At 36.2% G+C, this 18977-nt stretch overlaps 3 protein-coding genes across 4 annotated transcripts in view; 1 reads left to right on the plus strand and 2 right to left on the minus strand.

The window, feature by feature from the left end:
- Positions 1 to 6457, minus strand: part of si:ch211-197n1.2 (EF-hand calcium-binding domain-containing protein 6) — a 37647-nt gene extending 31190 nt beyond the window's left edge. Inside the window, exons 1-2 of the mRNA XM_051890083.1 lie at positions 3922 to 6457; positions 3128 to 3219 (exon numbers count right to left, since the gene is read on the minus strand). Coding sequence (XP_051746043.1) covers positions 3128 to 3219; positions 3922 to 4240 — 411 coding nt within the window. The 5' untranslated portion in view covers positions 4241 to 6457. The remainder of the gene's footprint in view (positions 1 to 3127; positions 3220 to 3921) is intronic.
- A 132-nt stretch (positions 6458 to 6589) lies between these two features.
- Positions 6590 to 9035, plus strand: slc25a4 (solute carrier family 25 member 4). Its single transcript, XM_051890148.1, has 4 exons — positions 6590 to 6786; positions 7601 to 8087; positions 8177 to 8317; positions 8427 to 9035. The coding sequence occupies exons 1-4, from the start codon at positions 6676 to 6678 to the stop codon at positions 8582 to 8584; spliced, it is 897 nt and encodes a 298-aa protein (XP_051746108.1). The 5' UTR covers positions 6590 to 6675; the 3' UTR covers positions 8585 to 9035.
- A 1243-nt stretch (positions 9036 to 10278) lies between these two features.
- cfap97 (cilia and flagella associated protein 97) lies at positions 10279 to 18732 on the minus strand. 2 transcript variants are annotated; one of them, XM_051890096.1, is made up of 5 exons: positions 18520 to 18730; positions 16099 to 17062; positions 15726 to 16015; positions 12014 to 12161; positions 10279 to 10862 (listed from the first exon to the last, which is right to left on the minus strand). In XM_051890096.1, exons 2-5 carry the CDS (start codon positions 17018 to 17020, stop codon positions 10771 to 10773), a joined length of 1452 nt encoding a protein of 483 aa, XP_051746056.1. In that variant the 5' UTR covers positions 17021 to 17062; positions 18520 to 18730; the 3' UTR covers positions 10279 to 10770. The 2 variants fall into 2 exon arrangements, with proteins under 2 accessions (XP_051746056.1, XP_051746063.1); XM_051890103.1 differs by lacking the exons at positions 10279 to 10862; positions 12014 to 12161 and adding an exon at positions 13059 to 14303 and having other exon boundaries at positions 18520 to 18732.
- Positions 18733 to 18977: the final 245 nt, after the last annotated feature.

Below are 18977 nucleotides of genomic sequence, written 5' to 3' on the forward strand. Positions count from 1 at the left end.
CTGTGAAAACGACTAAAAACGCTGTATTATGCATGCCAGGCTAGTAGTTGGCGATGTCACTTTGTAAAGAAACACTACGCACCTATAGACTGTACACTTAATAAACATGTGCATGACGTCACAGTTTTCACAAATTCACGTTTTTGTAGTTTACACGGAGATGATAATGGTATTGTTTTCAAAAACCTTCACTTTGAAACCTGTTTTCAGTTTTCAGGCCCCTAAAATGCAGTTGTCATGTAAATTAATGGCCAAAATGCATAAAAAGCTTTCAGTGAAAACAGTGTTATGTAAATAGCTCCTAAGGCCCAGTTTACACGCATAACTTTTGCTACAGGTTACGCCTGACGTTTACACTACTCCGGCGTTTACACTACTCCGGCATTTTCGACCCTAGAAAACTGAGACTTTCAAAAAGCTGCAGAGCCCGTTTTAGTTTGAAAACACCGAGGTTGTATTTCAGTGTAAACGGACCAAAACGGAGACTTTTGAAAATGATGGCAAGGCTGCCCACGTTCGCTCTGCGTATCCTTGATGACCATGTAAACAATAACATGGAGACTCAACTGCAATCTTTGCTGGCTTTGTTGTCATTTTTAGCAGCCATTGTGCAGTTAAACTCTGCATTTTTTTAATACTGCAGATGCCTACATGCACAAGAGGCAACTGTTTACACTTGTACACACATGCCCAGTGTGCATGAATGGTCATGTGACATGCGTTTTCGGTCGTGTAGTGTAGACGGAGATCGTTTCTGAAACGCTGTGGAAACACCAGTGTAAATGAGGATCGTTTTCATTTTAAAACGCTGTTTTAAAATGAAAACGCACTAGTGTAAACAGGGCCTTAGACTAGAAACTAGACAAGACTAAACAGAACATGAACATGACAGAATGATTCTAACAAGCTGGTTCTTTTTAGTGAATAAAAAACCCCAGTGTTTTTCAATTCACGATTTATTAAATTATTCATCTTTTTTTTTTTTTTTTTTTTTTTTAAATATAGACCTATAAGTACTATTTAGTATTCTTTTCTGCTAATATGTTGCAGATTGATTTTTTATTTTTTCTTCTCTCTCTGGGGATTATTTATATTTCTGCAAAAACATAGACTGATCACATGAACTTCTAAACTCTCTGTAATATCTGAGAGATCATATTTCCATGCAATATTAATGTAGGCCTAGGGATAGCATGCAGATTCATTTGAAAACTGCAGTAACTGAAAGATTTTAAAGTAGGCCTACTGAATGTATTAAATATGATGAGTGACAGCATTTCAAGCTTCTTTTGTGAGGGGATGGGATGGAGGGGTTGAGTGTTCATCCATACACCCACTCTGACTCTTGTGACGGGTGTGTGTGTGTATGTGTGTGTGTGTACCCCCACTGTGTGACTAAGGCAGCTCTCGTGACCAGGCGGAGTCGAGGGGGCCTGTGTGCTGGGTTCAGTCGGTCAGACAGACAGGACCCCAGGGATAAGACTGGCAGGGTTAATCACACACAACACCCCCTCCAGAAGACAGACACCTGCAGATTTGCAGGACTTTCTCTCTCACACGCCCATTTGCACATATACTCCCCCCTTCTCCTCTTTATCGCTCTTTGCTAATATCTCTCCTGGGTAAACTCGGTTATACTTTGGTGTTAACCACTGAGCAGCAGCTGAGATTTTATCAGTTCTTGTGTTTTATTCTACATGAGCAGTAGCTTTCTTTCTCAATGGGATAATGCCAGGCTTTGATGTCAAAAGGAGGAACACAGGCCAGCAACACTGTCATTGAGAGGAAAGCACATGGGGATACTTGAGAATATGCCTGTATTAATGCACTGCATAAAGTTAAACTCTGTAGAATCACATTGTGCATGGAGACCTATGCAAACTTGTGCACAGTGGCTCCAAAAATACATATTTTTAAAATTGCATTAAACAAAAATTTAAACCAGGTTGCATCTGCAATCGCTTTTTCTCAGCATTAATTTCACTTATCTTAGTTTTTTTTTGCCATCATTTTTAACAAACTGGTCTACAGATGGAGTGGATGTATGAAGACAGATAAATAAGTTTGGAATAATTCATATTTTTTATGTTTTTGAATGAAGTTCATGCTCACAAATTATTTGATCAAACATACAGTAAAAACAGTAATATTGTTAAATATACAATTTAACAGAACTGATTTAATATATTTTAACTTATTTCTGTGACAGCAGTCATTTCTCCAGTCTTTAGTATCACATAATCCTTCAGAATTCATTTTAATATGCTGATTTGTTGTTCAGTTATTATCAAGTATTATTTGTGCTTAAATATTAATAATGGCCCTTATTATTATCATCAACAACATTGAAAACGGTTTTTGCTGCTTAATATTTTTGTGGAAACAGTGATACATTTTTTCAGCATTCTTTGATGAATAGATATTCAAATTATTTCAAATTAATAATATTTCAAAATATTACAGCTTTAATAAAAAATAAAAAAAAATGCAGCTTTGGTGAGCATAAGAGACTTTAAAAAAAACATTTTAAAAATCTTAATTACTCTAAACTTTTGACCATTAGTGTTTTTATCTTTATTTACAGTAAACAGTATTATTAAGCAGTACATTTTATAATGTAAAAGCTAACCAATTATTTAAATTAAATTATACTTTGTCTAATATTTTATTATCAAACTTAATGATATTCATGTATTAAGTGTTCAAATACTGGTTCATAAATACTACTTTTGGGGCTACTGTATGTAATAGTAAGCCGCTGCATCTTTTAATCCAATAATCATAAACATATCATTACACAGTATGTTACATTTTATATTAGGTGTCTTGAATTATTTGATACAATGCACTTATTGGGTACATATATGTTTATACATTTACAATACCTTCATATAATTACATATGTAAATAATTTCTGTAATTACATCTATAATTACACGGTTGACCTTCCCCTTACACCTGAACCCTTAACACCACCAAACCTGTCCTAACCAGTATCCCACCTCCCAAAAGTGTTTTGCAATACAACATGAACACAATAAGTACATTGTACTTATTTTTGATGTAAGTACATAGTAGTTAAAGACACCTAATATAAAGTGTGAAAATAAGTAAATGTGTGTAATACCTGATCAGTTTGATCTGTCATCCATGGACCAGTGCTGGATGTCAAATGAGAAACCCTACTAATGGATCGATTCTCTGATGCTGCCCTGTGACCTATACCAAACACACAAACCAGACAAACATGCATACAAATTACTATATTTAAAACATCCATTAGGCTATTTACTTGAATGGGGGACCAAGGTAAATATCAAAAACTTTCAAAACTTTTTTGTCATGAAAATATCATAACAGAATTGTGTAAATTAAAAATATTTTCATATAAAATATATATTTTTTAAATAATAATATTTTATAGACCCGTAAATGTTCCTGCAGGATACTGTTGCTTTAAATGCTCAAGTCTGAACAAGAAGATACTCAAGTTCCACTGACCACTAGACAATTCATTCCTCTGATGAGATAGCGCCCTCGTGTGGTTGAACACGTGACAGTCTGAATATTTATTAAATTTACGAATTATGGTGGTTAAGAAGCAAGAACTGGTAAACCTTTTTAAAAAAAAAAAAAAAAAAAAAAAAAAAAAAAATCAGATTTTCATGACTAAAAGTTCCGTTAAATGTTTCTCGAAATGTTTTATTTTTTTGTATAGGCTATGTTGTGTTGAAAGATAGATAGATGTTTCACAGTCAGCAAATTATGTGTCCTCTAACTCTGTTTCATGTGCTGAAATGTTGATTTATCCGACAGCCAGACCACCATAAATTCACAAAGCATTACTATTCCATTATCAGCAGCTGTAGGTGGTGCAGCCCCCTTCATACAAACCGCATAAATGTCAGGCTAGTGACTCACGGAAGGCAGGTAGTTTGGCTTTATCCTGGTCGTGGATGACCTCGTCTCCCTCGGGGATTTGTTCTGGAATATCTAATCCTCCTCTTTTCCCTTTCTCCATCAGAGAACTTCTATCACTTCTGCTGCTCTCACTGCGAAAAGCAGAATCCAGGCTCTCCGTCCCTGGAGACTGAGGTCTGGTTCCTCTTTGAGGCATCCAGCCTCTCTGTTCTCTGCCGCAGTCTGTGGAAAAACCCCGGAGAGAGATGAGATCTGGATCTCCAAGTCTTGATAAAGGGTGTTGAATGGCCGGGAGCCGCACAGAAGCCACCGTGGACATCCTGACTTTTTAAGTCAACTATCCTGGGAAGCCCGTTTCCAATATGCGTTAAACACAAAGAAAAGAGATTAAATTTGATAAATTACGCATCGAACTCAGTCGCTTTAAAATGGCTTGAATGTCAAAAGTTCCGTGTAGTACAATGTTGAAGAACTTTTATGAGAGGAGATACTGTCTGCGTACTGTTTTATTACAGAAGAGAAGCCGAGTTGCTCTTAGCAACAGCAAGCGCTCGCGCCTAGGGTTGCAAATCCTAAAGGCGCGTGATGTTATTTAAATAAAGACATACTATGATTTTTTTTTTTTTTATGTAAATGTATCGAATCCCAACCCAATCCTTAAAAGAAAACGTTTAGCATTTTTAATTAAAGAATGGATTTATGTTCCTACATTAGGCCTAATCATTTCCAAAGAAAGGTTTTGACAGATTTAACTCCCTTTTGGGGTCCGTTTTGACTCCAACCTAAAGTAATAATAGGCTAATAATAATAATTCGTTACATTTTTTGCGCTTTTCAAGTAAACCCACCACATACTTAGTAGTGATTTAACAAAATAAAATGCAAACATAACAGAAACAAACACTTGGCGATCTCTAGCTGGCATGTTTATTAATTCTGGGCTTAATATTCCAGTTTCAAAGGAGAGAGAGTGAATAAAAATAAAAGAAAGTGAATAAAATAATTTTGTTCCTGTGACTGAGGACATTTGAGCTGATGTGTCATTACAGTCCTGGCACCCAAATCAAATTCTCATTGTGTTGTAAAGAAGAGTCTCCCACATTGTTTTAGTAACATTCAAAACCACTCAAGAAGAATACGGCTGTACTGTAGCCAGGCAACAGACCTAACTAACAGACTGAGGGGAGAAAAAATGGGGTAGTGGTTTCAAATATCTAAAATCAGAATGCGCATGTGCTCTGAACGCACATCGTAACACACTACAACATTATTATTATTATTATTTTTCAATTCACATTTAGGCATATTTGTATAGCGCTTTTTCAAAATGTTATAAATATTCAGTAATTAAAAAATCAATACATATTACTCAGAACGAACTTATGTAACTACTTTTGTAAAAGCTGTAAGTGTGACCACACATAGGTACAGTTATAGCCTGCCATCCAAACTTTGAAGTTGTAGCCCATATTTGTTGGGTATAGGCAGCAATTTTAACACGTTAATTAGTATTTTCAGCATTGTGCCTAAATGACAACAATAAATTAAAAAAACTAAGCTTATTTTCACTATGCAATAAATCAGTTTAACATTAAACAGCTGCAGAAAACGTCCTGCGCATTTTTGGGACAGTCTGTCACGTGACACAGTTGCGAGTGCAGGTCACTGGGAGCTTCAAAGTGTAACTTATCGTAGAATATGTATAGGGTGAGATCAGCAAAATAAGATATAGCTAATTCTTCAAGTAGCTTAGTTTGTTGATCAATTTTCAGGAAGCAAACAAATGCAACACTCCCTAATTGTTGCCAATAAGTTTGCGTGAAACGCAATGCCTAACATTGTTCAGAAGCTTAAGATTATCACATTGAAATGAATTAGTATTTACAACGGTTGTGGCATCACAAACTCTTTGGGGAGAGTTTAAGGTTTTATTTGTGTTCCATCGCGAATCTACCAACTGTAATTTTGTATTCACCTTAATGTTACAGTGTATCTTGCATTTTAGGGATACTGACCTTTAGGACCCTGATTCTATAAAAAATAACTTACTTTATGTAGAAACAATCAAGAGAATTTGAAATATCACAATGAAAATTCAAATGATACCTTTAACACCAGACTTAAAGTAAACATTAGCAAACATTAACTGAATACATGGAACAAAAATACATTAAAATATTGCAGATGTTGACTGGATTTACATTGACCTGTGACATTTACAAATATCGATCAACTTTATCCTGGAAGTATAAATTGAATTTAGAATAGGCCGACATAATTTAGTAAACAAAACAGCTTTTACTATTTACTTTAATTTATTTCATATGCAGTAATATTCCTGTAAAACAATGCAAGGTAGACAAAGTTCATGTAATATGGTTTCTCAATAATATATTATAAATGATAGAATATCCTTTTCCAGCGGAAAAAAAGAAAATATAAATCCGACAGTTATTTTGGTAATAAATAGCCTATGTAGGCTATGTGAGAACTTAAATTTGTCCTTTAAACGTCCCCAATTCCATGACCCAGGACATTAAGGAACTTGCGCAAGACTCATGGCCTCTGACCCGGGATATTTATTCAGCTTTGAGTTTCTGTTTGGTCCCTTGTAGATCCATCATCTGCTCCTCTCGCGATAATGAGTCCGGATATATTGAGAGCAAACACGAGCACTCGTCCATTTGAAGGGGCGTCTCAGGGGTTCTTATAGGGTCCTTTGGTGGTGAGATTGTCTTCCAGGAGATAGGACATCATGTCTGACGCAGTAATCAGCTTCTTGAAGGATTTCTTGGCCGGTGGTGTGGCCGCTGCCATCTCCAAGACAGCTGTGGCCCCCATTGAAAGGGTCAAACTGTTACTGCAGGTACGTTTTAAAATCAGAATAAATAATCTCCCAATTTGAGCGAATATCCTCGTAAATAGCTTGAAAAAAGTTGCATGCAAGTCACAACTGCATATATTAGAAAGAGGGTGCAGTGAACTTGTATGGAAAGTTAGTTTAGTTTAAAAATGTTTCGGTAAAATTTGAATCGATTAATCAAACATAATAGACTAAACAGGGGAGTTTAGCTGATAATACAAAGGCCTACAAATTATGGCGCTGTCCATGGTGCTACTTTATAAAGCGTTACTAAGAACTGACAAAAAAAAAAAAAAAAAAGAGTGTAATTTCAGCAAAGAGTAAATGTTTGATTAATGTTATTTGCTCATTTAAGTACTGCCTTTGCTTAAAAAAATAAATAAATAAATAATAAAAAAATAATAATAAATACATTTAAATATTTGACCTTGAAGACTTCCGTCACTCTGTCCGTCAGTGTTCATAAAGGCCAATCATGTGTGTTAAGATCGTGTCTACGAAGAGCAGCAATATTTGGTGTAAGTTTAAAGTTAAAAATAGTCTGGAAGCTGCAACCCAATACTTAAACCCCGCGCGCAAGTGGGGTGTGACGCCAAGTGCAGCTCGCGCACGTGGACAGACTGAACTGAAATGTAAAAATCACACTGTGAAGTTTTGTGGCTCACTTACACAGGATGATCATGCAACATTAACACACGGAAATAAATGAAATTACAGCTCAAAAATCAATATTCCATAATTCACAAGTGAAATGCGACCACAATGATATCAAATGTGCTTTCTTCCACTTACCAACTGAAACTGCGCTGCTTCACAGGTCCAGCATGCCAGCAGACAGATCACTGTCGAGACACAGTACAAAGGCATTGTCGACTGTGTAGTGAGAATTCCCAAAGAGCAGGGATTCCTGTCCTTCTGGAGAGGCAATCTTGCCAACGTCATCAGATACTTCCCCACACAAGCCCTCAACTTTGCCTTCAAGGACAAGTACAAGAAGATCTTCCTTGGTGGAGTGGACCAGAAGACCCAGTTCTGGCGTTACTTCGCTGGTAATCTGGCCTCTGGTGGTGCCGCCGGTGCCACCTCTTTGTGCTTTGTCTACCCTCTTGATTTCGCCAGGACAAGGCTTGCTGCTGATATCGGCAAAGGCGCAGCGGAGAGAGAGTTCACTGGTCTTGGGAACTGCATTACCAAGATCTTCAAGTCTGATGGTTTAAGGGGTCTCTACCTTGGCTTCAATGTGTCTGTCCAGGGCATTATTATCTACAGAGCTGCTTACTTCGGTGTCTATGATACAGCTAAAGGTAAGAAACTATTGGGGAACATCTGACATGGATCAAATAAATTGCTTGTTAAATACAACTCAGTGACATTGCCGAACTTTATCACTCAGGTATGCTGCCAGACCCCAAGAACACACACATTGTCATCAGCTGGATGATTGCCCAGACTGTCACAGCTGCCGCAGGTATCATTTCATATCCCTTCGACACCGTCAGACGTCGTATGATGATGCAGTCAGGACGCAAAGGAGGTAAGCCAAAGGATTGTGCAATTTTATCACAAACTAATGTTTTATGGATTTTATGTTTGATTATAAAAACAGCTCAATGATCAGTCTAACACATTTTTCTTTTTAAAAGCTGACATTATGTACAAGGGCACAATCGACTGTTGGAAAAAGATCACTAAGGATGAGGGTGCCAGAGCTTTCTTCAAGGGTGCCTGGTCCAATGTGCTCCGAGGCATGGGTGGCGCATTTGTGCTGGTTCTGTATGACGAGATCAAGAAGTACACATAAACATTCTCCATCCCTCATGTCGATTCCATCAAAGGAACCCCTGAGCACTGTGTATGTCTTAATTGTGTAGAGTGTTAACAACCAGGGCGAAGTAGGGGAAGTGTACTTAGTCAAGCTGGCCCAGGGGTGGATTGTGATCATGTGATCGTAGGTGGCCACTGCACCCTCCACCCCTACACTTGTAAATATATTTAACTCTGTCTACTGCCCCTCAGTTTTAGATGACTTTCAGTCTGATCAGATTGAAAGTTTTTTTTTCTCATTTATTTATTTGAATCAATCCGTCATAACTCTGAGAGTCTACATGTTCTACAGTGGCTCTTCTCTTCTGTAGCTAGCTGAACACTCCCAGACTGAAGCAAGTGGCTGTACACTGGAAAGCTGACTGTTCTTGTGGTTTATTCCACCTTATATGTTCTTTTAATAAGAATAAAGCTGAAAATACAACTTCTGTTTGTTTCTGTTGTGGTTTCTTTCTTTGACATTATAATATTTCTCCCTGCCATGATTTTATGATTAGAATAAGAATAATTTTAAAAAAAGGTCAAAAGTTACAGCTCAGTAATGATAATGGACTCATATAGGCTTCATAGTTCAAATCATTTCACGAACATTTAAATGAACAGAAGCAATTCAGAAAAACTGTTGAAATTTCATCACTCATATTACATCAAATACAGAATATATAGTGTTTGGGGTCAGTAAGATGTTTTTTAAGACATTTTTTAAAGAAATCAATACTTTTATTCAGCAAGGATGCATTAAAATGGTCAAAGGTGACAGTAAAGACATATATAGGGTTACAACAATATTTCTATTTCAAATAAATGCTGTTTTCTATTTATGAAAGAATCTTGAAAAAGGTATCAGTTTCCACAAGCAGCACAACTCTTTTCAACAAATGTTTTTGAAAATGTTTCTTGAGGACCAAATCAGCATATTACAATTTCTGAAGAATCATGTGACTGAAGACTGCTGAAAAATCAGCAGAGCTATCACAGAAATCATTTACATTTTAAAATATATTAAAACAGAAAATAGCTATTTTAAAATGTAAAAATATTTCATATCACCATTTTTATTTTTGATCAAATAAATGCAGCCTTGGTGAGCATAAAAGACTTCTTTCGAAAACATTTAAAAATCTGACCAACCCCAAACCTTTCTTTTCAATGGTAGTATATAAATATTACAATTTCATAATATAATATTATAATACAAGCAATTATAAAATTATATACCATATTATAAGGATAATATAAGATTATAAACTATAAACATCTTAAAAAGTAAATAAAAGCATTACTTCATGTTGAATGCACATTAAATAGCAATCTGTAAAGAAATATATATTGTAATGTTTGTTTTAAAGGCTAGTAACAGTAACTAGTTACAGTAACGCGAGTCAAACGACATGTCAATGTCTTCTGCAACAATGATTACCTTGCCAGTCTCTGTGTTTGCATAGTAGCCTTGTTAGTCTGCTATGTGTCAACAAGTGTCAGTCAGCCTTTTCAAAAACAATTTAAGAGTGACAGGTGAATAACTGGCATTGTTGCATTGATTGTAACTGATGGAACACTGTCTGAGCATGTGTGGCACTTCATATCAGCATGCCAGGTATTCAAGTGTCATACAGCTGGGTCAATAAACAAACCACTTTTGCTTTCTGAATAATGTAACAACACTGGATATTACCATAACTAATAAAGTATTTATTTCACATAAATTTACAGTTTCGGACAGATGCATCATGTAATTAATTATTCTGATAACGGCAACAGTGACTTTAAAATTATACACAGCTTAAACATATATAAATTATTTTTGTTGTCTGTCAAATATAGGCACTGGTTTACTTTTGAATGTCTCAGAAAATGGAATATCACACTTTATGGTCCCCAAACAGTTTTGATTCGATTTATTTAGTCTACAACAATATCTAAAATGTATATAATCCACACATTTTCAAGTAATTAATTTTATCAAATATTTAGCTGTGTAGATTATCTGACAAATATTTCATTTTTATATCAATCCATAACTAGACAAATTAACGTGAGCTTAAGCAGTTTGTCCAGAATGCTTCATGTTGTGACCTGCAGTCATATTTTCTACTTACATTCAGAGCAGAACATGTAAGTGAAAGGGTCGGGAACGGAGAAAGTGAAGGAAAATTTTGGGGATCAGGACCATGCAGGCCGCGGTTTTACTCTGCTGAGTTTAGCAGTTTCCGGTCTAGCTTTGTGAGGACTACTGCCAGGTCTAGAAGTCCTTCCTGCGTTCATGGAAAGACAGGAGTTGCATTATTGGTAGGTTCATTTGAGATTAACAATATTCAATATTTTTAACAGCACTAAATGTATGCATGCAGTAAAAGCATTTAGCTAATCAACATTACAACAGTTGTCTGTATTCAAATTCAGTGGCTAAACACTTGTTTATCAGTAAATAATGGAGAAAGACCTACCTAACATTTACAGGTAGGGTAGGCAATTTTTTTTATAATCACTTTTTGTTATTCTGGTTGAAACTCGCTTCACATCCTGATAGCAATCAATAATAGAAGTCTAAATATTAAAAAATGTGCATATATCTTCTGTGGAAGTCTCAGGACCAAAAAAATTTTAGTCCAATCATTGCATTCGGTCCGAATGCAATGATAGGATGTCCGACCTGCCTGTCAAAATATCTATTTGCATACCTCCGCGCACCCTGCTCGCACAGACATCACATGTCATCAGCGCATTCCGTAAGTCTATGCAGAGTTGTAGACAGACAGTCTTTAAGCTCCACAAACAGCAGCCACCTTCTACAGCTCCTCCTGAACCAAAAAAACGAGCTTATGCTGCTTTCACGTCATGCTGTAACCGTAATGTGAGTTGTTTTTGTTCATTATTACTGTAATGTTATGTGCTTTGCGACATGAGGTCATTTAACGCCGTCTCTCGTGATGCTTTGCAGACTCTGCTCTGGCTGTGCGCGTTCATGTGTTTTGAAGGAGACGTGGCTTTGGAGATGCTCTGAAGGGAGGGTGGGATCTAATGCTTTCAAAGCTAGCTTGCCTCTCTGAAATTGCCTACCCTACCTTTAATTAAATAAAATCAGATGGGACTTCAATTAAAAGTAGTCATTTGCAATGGCAGATTTTAATTATCACTGAAATGAAACAAGTACAAAACATCTCATACAAGCGAACCACTTCACAAGTAGTACTTAAGGTCAAAAGGTTTTACTGAAATCAAAAAAAAAAAAAAAAAAAAAAAGTATGTATTATATAATCTATAGCCCAACTTATTTCTGGAATCTGCAACACAGTTGAATATGGGCTGATGTAATAGTGATGGCATGCAGACAACTGAACATGTCTTCATTCAAAGTGCCTCATGGAAACTTTGGCTTAAGTTTGTGTTGTGTGTGTGCATGTACCAGATGTCTTGTTGGATTTGACTTTGACTGGTGGAAGAGCTGTAACACGTGTTCCCAGGTATCGGCTCTGGCGCTGATAATCAGCTAGCTGCTCATCTCGGGTCATACCAGGAGTGGGCTTCACAGATTCTAGACGCTTCAGAAATGCCTGAAAGCACAAATATTTACAAATACAATAAATTATCCTCAGTGTCCAAAATAATCACCCCTCTGCAATAGTAAATATTTTGCAGGCAACAAATTAGTTGTTCAATTGAAATTATTTGTGACTGAATTGGTTAAGGATACCTTCTATTAAACCCTGTGTTATGCAGTCTTCACAGCCAGGTCAAAAATGTACTTCACTTCCTGAACTGAATTCAAAATTTGAGCTTGCTGAATTACAACATGAATTAATATGTATTATTATTAACATGCTGGCCAAGAATGCCAGTTATTTAGCTTGGCCAAAATCCTTATGGTAAAATAATTGTTGAAAAAAATAACATACAACTCTAAACAATAATTCACATCATGAAGAACATTATGTTCATTAGATTTTGCATTATACTGTAATAAAAATGTAAAACAAATTATGTAAAATATTAACAATATTAATAGTATAATAAAATATTTATTGTTTTTTAATAATTGATTACATTTTTTTTTAAATGAACATGTAATTTTAAATTAAAATTTCACAATTCAAGTAAATTAACTTATCTAATGAATACTACCATACCGTAAAAAAGGTTCACAATTGTTCACATACACTGTATATTTTATATATATATATATATATATATAATCTTTCACAAATGTTTGTAGAAGCAGTCTGCATTCCTAGGTGCTTGATTTTATACACCTGTGGCCATGAAAGTGATTGGAACACCTGAATTCAATGATTTGGAGGGGTGTCCCAATACTTTTGGCAATACAGTGTGTATGTACGTATGTATGTATGTATGTATGTATATATATATATATATATATATATATATATATATATATATATGTTATATATACATAATTTTTTTTTTTTTTATTACAGTAATGAGAATTTGGGAGGAAAAATGTGCTTGATTGTCACAAAAATACCACAATAGTCCTTAAAAAACTTAATTTTAGCAAAACATTTCTTTTTTCTATATATTTAGGAAAAAATATGACAAGGTAAATTTTCTTGACTGATTTTATGTGTTCACCCTAAAGCTAAAAGCTTTCAGACATCTATGAACTTACATTAACTTGCCTCAAACAAGATGAACAAGAGAGCAGACTACAACTATGAACTCTGAAAAGCCACAGTGAACCATTGAGAATAAAAATAACCTGTGCACGAGGATCAGAATGTCACAGGCTGTCATGCCTCCGTATGTCGTATGTACAAACACCCCTTTGGAAACCACTCAGTAAGCAAAACCCATGAAAAGAGCAGGGACTGGAAATAGAGTAAAGGTGAAGATAGAGGACAGCTCGCTCAGTGCTCTTAAAGAAAGAGAGTGACTGTCTTGTACTCTTGTTATTGTGTTCCAGCATTAGTTGCTAGGCAGTAAAACGCTAACAAGACCTGGAGGAACATGCAGTCGGAGTCTCAGCTCATAGTCCCTGCTTCCACTGATTAAGGAGAATTTTATTTTCAGTTTTCTGTTTTCTTCAATAAAAACTGACAGGAGGATCTGACATCGTAAGGCTCTGTGAGGATGACCGAAAGAGAGAGAGTGAGAGAGAGAGAATATGCATGTGTAACAGTAAACAAGCAAGGTTAAGAGAGTTCAAAACGCAAACATTATGTTGCTTCCAAAAGCACAGAACCAGACAGATCCTCATCATTGACTCGCTCTCAAACAAATGAAATTTGTGAGCTACAGCGGATAGAAAGATTATCAGCAAACAACACAAAGCTAAAAAACAATATCAGAAGAAAATCATACAGGTTTCAAAAAGTGGGTAAATGATGGCAAAATGTTATTTTCGGGTGAATTGCAGTAATCCCTTTAAATTATATTTTATTCCAATGAAAATGAGTTGCATAATACTCTCTCTCTCACTCACTGAAGCTTAGATGAGAAAAGTACGGGGTGAATTCAGTATAATGTCAAGACCAGCATGTGCGCAAAACTGCTTCCACCTGTCTCTTCTCGTCTGAGTGAGGTGGTAACTGTCTCTCTGCTTTCACTGGCTGTGGCTGACAGCGCCCCCCACCCCACGCACACTTCACAGAATACTAAAATAAACATCATTACATGAATGAATAAAATCTCCAAAGAACATTTGGTGATACATACTGGGGCGTCTGAGTAGAAGAGCACTGTAAACAACAGAATAGAAAAATAACATTGTTCAAAAAGCCTGGGGTTAGTAAGATTTCTTATGTTTTTGAAAGGAGTCTCTTATGCTTACCAAGGATGCATTTATTTGATCAAAAATACAGTAAAAAGAGTAATATTGTGAAATATTATCACAATTCAAAATAACTATTTTGTATTTTAAAATGTAATTTATTTCTGTGATAGCAAAGCTGAAATTTCAGCATCATTACTCCAGTCTTCAGTGTCACATGATCCTTCAGAAATCATTCTAATATACTGATTTGGCACTCAAGAAACATTTATTATTATCATCAATGTTGAAAACAGTTGTGCTACTTAATGTTTTTGTGAAAAACCATGATACAACATTCGTTGATGAATACAAAGTTCAAAAGAACAACATTTATTTGAAAAAAGACTTTATTGTAAAATGTCCAAATCTTTACTGTCACTTCTGATCAATTAAATGCATCCTTGCTGAATAAAATAATTATTTTCTTAAAAAAAAAAAATCTTTCTGACCCTAAACTTTTAAACGGTAGTGTACATCATAAGTACACTTAAACACACACACATAATTATTTTCGGCCTCAGTCTACCTTGACTGAGGCCGAAAATAATTAAAGCTTCTCTCTTATAAAAGTAGTTGCTCTTAGTGTGATTAAAATTCAAATCTAATCCAATGTTGAAGGGGAGTTCCCTGCATATAACTAAAAAGATAGGAAATAACTCCCTCTAGTGGAGGGAGAGGTAAGATTTTCTAGTTAAAGGGTTAGTTCACCCAAAAATGAAAATTCTGTCATTAATTACTCACCCTCATGTCGCTCCACATCTGTAAGACCTTCGTTCATCTTCGGATCAAAAATGATATTTTTTTATGAAATCCGAGAGCTATATGACTCCTCGTATGGTGTGTACATTCAGTGCTTCCAGGTTCTATGTCAGAACGCCAGCTCAGTATTGGCCGGCTCCTGTGTCAGCATCACACGCATGCGTCGTGCTGCTCATGTGAACAACGTCGGCCAATACTGAACCGGCGTTCTGACGTAGAACCTGGAAGAGCTGAATGTAAAGAGCGTACAAGAATGACACAGAAGAGAAGATATTGTTGAATAAAGTCGTTATTTTTGTTTTGCTTTTGTGCACAAAAAGTATTCTCGTAGCTTCAAAAAATAAAGTTTGAACCACTGCAGTCACGACTTTTTTAACAATGTATTTAGTACCTTTCTGGACCTTGAAAGTGGTGGTTTAACTGCTGTCTATGGACGAGTCAGATACCTCTCGAATTTCATCAAAAACATCTTAATTTGTGTTCCGAAGATGAACGAAGATCTTATGGGTTTGGAGCGACATGATGGTGAGTATTTAATGACAGAATTTTCATTTTTGGGTGAACTAACCCTTTAAGAATCTGTACTGACCAGGTTTTCTTTCTGGATTCGCTCTTGCTCTCGTTGTCTGTTGAGGGCGCTGTGATAAAGGCGTATAGCTGGTGTACTGCTCCTTCGACTGCTGGTTTTGGAGCAGGCGGAGCTGCCGCTACGTGAACGTGCCGTGGAATTGGATAGTTGACGTAATAGCCGCTGATTCTCCCGGTCAATCTCTCGTACCTCTTCATTTGAGAAGGAATAGTTCTTACGGCTGCTGCCAACACTGCCAGGGCTGGAGATCACAAGTACTCTGTCTAACTGTTTCTCTACTTTTAAAAACACTGCAAGGAAGAGAGACAGAGATTCTTAAGAAACAGCCACAACAATAACAACAACAAAAACCATCTCAATTAATTGCACAAACCTGATCCATTCTCTCCTTCAGAACTTATACTGCCCTGACCGTCCGAACCATCATTCACAACCGTCTCTTCTGCAACACTGGGCTGTTGTTGTTGAACATCTGCTGCCAAGGGTTCAGAGGGCAGAACCACATCAATGGACTGTGAAGGACTAACATTTGGTGTTGAGAGAGGTGTAACATCAGTGACTGTGTCTTCAGATTCTGCCACTTCTTTTTGTCGCTCTTTCTGGTTAGCTGAACCTACCCGCTGATGTTTCTGCGAGCGAATTGAGCTTCTCTCTTCACTACTGTTGGAGGACTCAGGATCAGATGATGACGAGCGGCTGTGGCTCAGCTTGTGGAATTTACCAGCAGATTTTTTAGGTGTTCCATGGGACAGTCTCTTATGTTTTGTTGATCTCACATCGTCCTCACTTTCATCGTTACTACGATGGTATCCATCATCATCATCACTGTTAACATTACCATTGGTTTTCCTGAGTTTAAAAGCAGCATGCTTCTCATCCAGCTCTCTTTCCTCATCAGATGAGTATGAATGCACACTAGATCCTTCTTCTGATTGGCTGTTGTTCATAGTCTCTAAGCTTGTGGCATTTGGGAGTGTTGAGGAGCCTTTGAAAAGTGCATCACTACTTTGTCGCTCTCTTTCATATTCTGTCTGTTCACTCCGTCCCTGTCTGCCCTGCTGGTTTGAACCATCCTCCAATCTGGCTTTATTTTTACTGTTCCTCCCACTTTTAACTTCACTCCCTATCTGATCCATTGAAACATGGGTCTCTTTTCCTGTTCTCTCATCATGCCGTTCTGAGGCCTTCTGTTTATTGAGCCGCCCATCCTCAGAACCATCAAGTCCATTAGCTTCACAGTCACTGTCAAAGAACGAGTGGTCAACTTCTCCCTCTAGCTCTTTGGGGCTGTACATGTCTGTACTGTGTCTTCCAAATGTGCCCTCATTCAATGGAACCTGAATGAGAAAGAAAAAAGAAGCTGTGGTTCAAAAACTTATACTACGAGCAACTGTTATAAGACTCAACATGTGGAAAAATGAATTATGTGAACTATTTTGATGTTTTCTTGAGCAGTGGTTCTCAAACCGGGGGGCGGGGCCCACTACAGGGCCTCAGCAAGCTAACAAGAGGGCCATAAGGTAACTTAAAATGATTTAAAATAAGAAAAAAAACCAAAAAAACAATCATTAATCATTACAGTATTTCTTATTTTAATGCACCCCCTTAACAGCTACGGTTGTAGAAAGGTAGAGGGGTTCGGCCTCCTACTTCCTAGAAAAAAACTTACATAAATTCGATATAATTATTTCATACATTTTTCTAGTTATGCCAAGATTTTAAAACATTTTATTGGGAAGAAATTTAGTAAAAAATAATAAATAAATAAACCCTTATCCTTAATCCTTGTCAAAAATGTGGAGAACCACTGTTTTACAGACTGCTCATTTTTTTTAATGACAGCTAAAATATTGATTAATGCAAAACTGACTGTTTTTAACTATTGTTTTGTTTTGGTTTGTTGAAATTGATTTGAAAATGATTTAAGTAAATCCTTAAACAACAATTAACACAATCATTTTGAATGCGTATACTAAAAACAAACCACTCAAACCATCCTTGTTCACATTACTTAAAAACTCATGTAACTACACAAACTTAATTTAACTGAGTTTTGGCTACACTCAAAAAAGTAAGTTGTTGGATTTACTTAAAAAGAGCAGTGTCAAGTGGGTTCCATGCAACTACATTGAGTAATTTGTACAGATAACGATTTAGTTGTATGAACTTTTTGTAAGTAAATCCAACAATTCATTTTATATATATATATATATATATATATATATATTATATTATATTTATATATATGTATATATATATATATATTATATATATATTTTTTTTTTTTTGTATATAATAATAATAATAATAACGGGCAAAGTCAATGATTACAAAGTGGAATGTTGTAAAAGAATTATGGAAAGATTTTAGCATTTATCAGTACACTCCTTACACCAATATTGAGGGGACTAATAACCGAGCAGACATGTGTCAATATAAAATCGATCATCGGTGTATCTGTAGTGTTTTCTGGCATTAATCAAAACATGAATACGCTCGAGACCCTGCTAAGCTGTTCAGGTATCAGGAAAACACTCAATTAACACTCTTAAAGCAAAGGTGCTCATAATTCACACACAAGGGATATGTTTCTATGACACGAACTTTAACAACGCTTTAGCAACAATGGTTTAGCAATGCTGCCACAGAAAAAAAACCGTTCAGCAGACTGGCGTGCTCTACGTTTAATGTGCATATTTTATTTTATTAGAAACAAGACAAAACTTGTGTACATATGCATGATTCGAGCACGCCAACGCAAACTCATACAGCTAATGCAGCTAGCAGTGCCTACCTTTTGACATTCACACCAAAAAACATGCGGGACCGCGACACTGTCAGGCAAAATCTCCAAAACACAGAACTGACGTACTTCATTTTGTTTCGCTTTAAATCTCCAAAAGCTGTTCAGAAAGATAAACGTTGAAGATAAGAGTTAAACGAGACTCTTTCGGCTGTTTAGCTCGCTGCACAGATGAGTGCGTGGGCTCGATAGTTACAGTAACTAAGTGACGTCATTTCCGCAAATAGTTTACGGCCTCGTCAGAAGAGAGAAAAAGCGATGCCGTCTGCTTTATGCATTTGAGCTTTAGTTCTTTGGGTCCTTCTCTAGCTAACACTTGCTGATATATTGCAATTCAAGCAATTAATTTAATGTGTTTTAACGTCTTCCCGTTTTTGCACTGCTGTTTTGTTACAACTATTAAGAAAACGTCAGAGAAATTTAAAGCTGCAGTTTGTAAGTGTTGCCTC

This window comes from Ctenopharyngodon idella, chromosome 1 (assembly GCF_019924925.1).
Source record: "Ctenopharyngodon idella isolate HZGC_01 chromosome 1, HZGC01, whole genome shotgun sequence".
Taxonomy (NCBI): Eukaryota; Metazoa; Chordata; class Actinopteri; order Cypriniformes; family Xenocyprididae; genus Ctenopharyngodon; species Ctenopharyngodon idella.